The sequence below is a fragment of the Crocodylus porosus genome, unplaced genomic scaffold (genome assembly GCF_001723895.1).
Source record: "Crocodylus porosus isolate Cpor-Errol unplaced genomic scaffold, CroPor_comp1, whole genome shotgun sequence".
In the NCBI taxonomy this organism is placed as follows: domain Eukaryota; kingdom Metazoa; phylum Chordata; order Crocodylia; family Crocodylidae; genus Crocodylus; species Crocodylus porosus.
In genome coordinates this window covers 79,268,048-79,273,444 of record NW_017728949.1, presented here as the reverse complement: position 1 = coordinate 79,273,444, position 5,397 = coordinate 79,268,048, and the positions used below count along the sequence as shown (strand labels likewise).

General features: G+C 44.6%; 1 protein-coding gene across 2 annotated transcripts in view; it reads left to right on the top strand.

Moving 5' to 3' along the window:
* STAM2 (signal transducing adaptor molecule 2) overlaps positions 1-5,397 on the top strand; it is a 54,993-nt gene that overhangs the window by 37,287 nt on the left and 12,309 nt on the right. For both annotated transcript variants that reach the window (XM_019554126.1, XM_019554125.1), the window contains exons 5-6: positions 2,429-2,575; positions 4,571-4,643. In XM_019554126.1, the coding sequence (XP_019409671.1) occupies positions 2,429-2,575; positions 4,571-4,643 (220 nt within the window). The remainder of the gene's footprint in view (positions 1-2,428; positions 2,576-4,570; positions 4,644-5,397) is intronic.

The window sequence follows — 5,397 nt, the reverse complement described above, 5'->3', positions numbered from 1 at the left end:
CTATGAAATTTATTTAATTTATTTGCAAGTGTGTAGGTGTCTCTCTTCTTCCTCTCTGTACACCTTCTCCTCCCAGAGTTACAGTTTATTGATATCTTGTTGTGGTCAGTGTAGACATCAGAGAGGGATGGAGGAAAGACGAACAAACTAAGATAATGGGGTTGCTCTGGTGTGTGTGTGTGGGGGGGGGCGGGTATTTTCTGTCTTTTTAACAGAACTGATTAGACTAGCATGGGAAAGGAGGAGATCGTATAGTATTCAGTCTCTGCCTGACTGTTTAGGTTGAGGATTTAGGTATAGGAATGTAGGACAAGGTGCTTGTGGAGAAGAAATTGGAGCATTAGCAGGAGAAGATGGGGCAGGGCTGTGAAAAACACGTGGAATCAAGGTGGAAAGGAAGTTTGGGATAGTGTTGCTGGCTGTGGCCATTTTCAAGGGACCTACACCAAACTGCAGAAGTGTGGCTAAGCAGAAGGTTCAAAGGCTGTTTCTGAGTGACCATAGCATGAACCTTTGTAGATGTGACAACTAGCTTGATCAGCAAAATAAGGGAAGTAACATGTCTAACTATATCAGGCATGGGTAGGGATCTGGGTTTTCTGTTTTCTATGGAAAAATGGAAAAAAAAACATGGGTTTTCCTTCGCAGTTGAGAAACACGCAGATTGTCCACATCTGCAAAGAGCTCTCTGCAGGCAGGCAGAGTTCCAGCCTGCAAGGGGCTACTGGGAGCAGGAGGAGGGTGGTCAGGCAGGGGGTGTCGTGCATGTGTGTGCTCACACATGTACATGGCCTCCAGGCAGCTTGGAGAGCAGCTCCCTCAGGTAAGTCTGGCAGGGAGGTTGGAGGGGATTGAGGCTGCTTTAGGGAAGCGGGGAGGAAGTTGGGCAGGGGCTGCTGCCCAGCCGGGCAGTGTGTGGGGTCTGGGGCAGAATGTGCGACCTGAGGGCCCAGGTGGGGAGTGGGATGGGGCCATGTGTGGCTCATCAGGGGCAGGAGGGTACTGGCTTCCCACCACTGCGTGCACTCCAGGAGGGCGTGGGGGACATATGGTCCCCAGATCTGTGCATGGGGTGGCGTGTGCGGGCTCGGGCTCCCCATCCTGCTGCCCTCTCTCCAGGGCCTCCGCACTCCAGTGGGCAAAACCTTCTGTGGCAGGGCAGAGTGGGGCCAGGCAGGGAAGTTTGTTGCTGCTGCTGGGAGCCCTGTGCTACCCTGGCAAGGTGCCCCCTGCCCGCCCAGCAGCAGCAAGGGTGACAGCACAGAGTTGTGGAGATAAAAAATCCTCCTAAGGATATAAATCCCAACTAATTGACACCTTCCAAGTCCACAAGAGATCTGGTTTCATCCAGTTTCAAAAGTTTCAATGAAACCAAGATACTTGAAAGCAATCAGAGGTCATTTACTAGAATAGTAGAATATAAATATTAGGTATAGTCTGTAGGGAAATTTGGAGAACTCAGCAAATTCAAGAAGACATGCTGGCAATCTGCATGCCACCCTTTTCCTACCTCTTGAGTCTCCCCAGCCTGTAGAGATGAGAATCTGCGCTGTGCAGCCCTGGGTAGCCAGATAGATTTTTGGGAAAAATGTTTGTTTTTGTGTTTTGAAGTGCAAGCAAGTAAAATGTCAGGCTGTAGACCTGTTTCTGGCTCTCTTACCTGCAAGGTTACCTGCAATCTGGGTAACAGTGGTTAAGAGTGTGACTTTTTTGTATCTGTCCTTCAGATAAGGACGAATCTCTTTTGCATTGCAGCATTGTAGCTCAGGTGTACAGTCCCAGGATCCAAGTTCAGCCTTTGTCAGGCAGTTTTCTTTGGAGAACTGTTAAAAATTTGTGCTATAAATGGACCTAACGGACTAATGAAATGATGAGATTCCAGTAGTTGTAGGGAAGTATTTTCTATTTTCTTGTGCTGCAAAGTGGAAAATATGGTGTAGAACAGGAGTCGGTGGCATTTTGGAGCCTTTGTATAGAGGGGAGGGTGTTTTAATAAAGCTTTACTCTGAGTTGAGGCCACTTCCATCCCCGCACGCATTGCTATATCCCAGCCTCCCCTCCCCCACACTGAAGTGCTGCAGACCCCCCTCCCCCACCTTGCCCCTTACTCAGCAGGTCATGGGTTGTCCACCCCTGCTGTAGAAGATGCTGTGTTTGCTTTATTGGATGGATAATCTTTTGAATCTTGTTTTTGCTGGTATAGTGCCTGATTCTTACGTTAAGTGATGCACTGTCAGCTCTAGATCTACTCAAATTATCAATATTGGGAAATAAATACTCCTGCTTGAGAGAGAGAATTAAAATCTTATAGGAATGTTTGTAGTTAACTCTCTTAATTAAAAGGCTGTGATTGGCAAAATGTAGATTGGTTTCTGCTCTTACATGTACAAGTATCCATCTTTATACATTTACCATTATTTTGTTTTAGGCTCATCCAAAAGTGTGCGAAAAGCTTAAAGCTTTAATGGTGGAATGGTCAGAAGAATTTCAAAAGGATCCTCAATTTAGCTTAATAGCCGCAACTATTAAATCTCTTAAAGAAGAGGGAATAACTTTTCCTGCAGCTGGTTCTCAGGTAATGCACAGATTCAGTCCTTTGTTCATGCTAGATCGTTAGCAGTGTGTTTTATATTTTGCACGTGTGGGTAAAATTCTGACAAATATATCAGATAAGGTATTTTGTTAATATTTAAAGGTGCAGGCTGTGAAACTAGTATAATTTTTTCATTGTGGGGGTTTTTTTTTGTTTTTCTGTTTTTCTTTCCCCTTCCTTTCTTTTACACAGAATATGGGCAGGGATTTTGGAGTGTTACATACCAGCGATATGGGAACTGGAGAGCACATTTCTGACCATCCTAGACCAAGCCGTAGTGTGTTTTTAGATTTTTTGAGATGGCAGTAGCTTGAATTTAAATGCCCTGCCTGTTGTGTGTCTTCGCACAAGCACTTGTAGGTGTTTGAATGGGAGTAATGGGGACAAGGTAAATACCTCACTCATTAACTAATTCAAGGTTGTTCATCTTTGGAGAGGCTGGGGAGCCATGTATTGCATGCCTCCCGTCCTTGTCGCATGGCCTTGAAGTTAAAAAACCAAACCCAGAGAGAGGCAAAAGATTTAAAATTGTGGAGCTTTTTGACTGAACATACACTGTTAAACCAGGCAACCAAATATATGTTGGGTCAACTGATTGCAGTTTTACATTTTTATCTGGACGTGTCCTCAGTTCCGTTTACTTCATGAGGTTTGTTAACTTTTTGATGTATTTGGAAAATAATGTTTTTGTTTAGGGGATTAAGGCCAGCATAATTTCTAGTGTCTAAAACTGAGTGTTGTCTTTCTGGTATCCCAAGATCCCCTACCCTGTTCTGATGTCTGAAAGCTCCAAGAAAGTATCCCATGGTGTTTGAGATTGCTTGCTCTGTTTCCTTTTAACTTTTAAAGGTAGCAGGCAACTTTGTCCCTCACCTCCATTCTCTGCACAGGTAGAGGTAGGGAGTGGCTCTTCTTCCTTTGGTCCAGTTCTGAGCCATACTCCAACTCTTGCTTAATGCGACTGGTGACCTTTGCTGTTGCTGTACTTGGAGAGTGTGTCCTTGCAATGGGAGAGGTTGAAGGATACTTTGAGAGAAAGGTGGACTAACTTCATCTGAGTCTACAGAACTACTCTTCTCTTTTTGGATGGGTGGGGAGAATCTGGGGACGGGGATAAAGGGCAATGGTTGGAAGAATAGTAATAAAATGAGACCCCCTTTTGATTCTCCTGCCTCTTCTTGAAGTAAATAAAGTGTAGTTTCTGTATTAAGTGAAGAGGCCCATATTGAAACATCTATTCAGGAGTTTCTGTGACCAAAGAGGCCAAGTGGGCTGATTCTAGCCTGCCGTCCCTGTGGAGAGCGCTTGGGGAGGCTCTGTGTGAGTGTGCGTTACTGTAAATGGTTTCACAAATAGGACATCGTACTTGAAAGAGGTGGCAGTCTGGGTCTGGCTGCAGGGTGTGAGACTGCTCCCTGATAGATTCCTCATAATATTACATTTAATTTTGTTGTGTGAGTCTTAGCTCCTGGATCAATACTATAGTTTTGCAACAGTTTTTTGTTGCAACTATGGCTGATTGTGCCTGAAGAGAGAGAGAGTAAGGTTCTGAGAGTGGAAGAGGGTAGTCCTAGGGAGGACAAAAGGTGGGGAAGAGAGTAGTCCCAGGGAAGACAAGGTGGAGAGAAAAGAGCGCAATCTCAGGGAGGGCAGAAGGAACTTCAGTGGCAAAATATAGAGCACTTTCGAAACTGAGAAGCCTGCTGTGTTGGGAATGTGACATTCTGACCTCCCCTCCTCCCCCCCGAAAACCCAAGGTAGGGGTGCTATGGACTGCCAGAGAAAGCAGGAAGAAAAGACCCAGGGTCTCAAAGTCAGAGGCTTGCCCCTTGTGAAGCCATCCTAGAGCTGGTGTCCGGGGATCATTCAGGAGGGGGAGACTGAACATGATTGCTTCTTGGGGAGTCCTGAGGCAGTGTTTCCCCTAAAAGGAGCATGATCTGCGATGACAAAATGTTTGTGCCAATATGTTTGCAGACTGTTCCAAGCGTTGCCAAGAACGGTGCATCATCATTGAGCAAAAACAAAGAAGATGAAGATATAGCCAAAGGTAAATTGTTAATCACTGTCTTGGTCAGAAACACTTGTAAGTATATTCTGTACTTGCTCTCACACGTTTTGTTGTTTAACTGTATAATTAAAAATGGTAAGAACTTAGTGGTAAAAGGAAGCCATATATACTGGTGGTGGTGATTGTTTCAGGCTTTGGATGGAGGTGGTGCTAAGAGGTATTACGTTCTTTTGCAGCCACTGGTGTGGCATGGATGATTTCTACTGTTCTCCTTATACAGCTCTTGATCTAGTCTCTTCTGACCCCTTTGCTGTCTCTTTCATCTCATTTCACTGCTTAAAAAGTTTAGATTTTAAAACATACCCTCTCAGATTGAGTACAGTTACCTTCATTTGGATGTCACATTTAAGAATTTTATACAGGATTTCTGATGATATCAGTAACACTATTAGTCTTGGCATGAAAGCTATCTTTAAACACTGGTCTGAAAACCAGAAAATAATAAATATTTTTATTAGTAAAATGTATGTACAGGCAGTGCAGTCCTCAGACTTACTATGCAATTGGTTCCTGAAAACCCCATTGTAAGTTGAAATGCTGTAACTCGGAACCAATTTTCCCATAAGAACAATGTTATAAAAAGGGTGATTGGTTCCTTTACGATGCTTAATACAGCTGCATCTAGCTGGTAAGTCTGTTGTGGTGGAAGGGGAGGAAAGGGGCATGGTGGGGTGGGCAGATCAACACCCCCACGGTGAAGGAGGGATTGGTGCTGGGACAGGGTTTGGGGCAA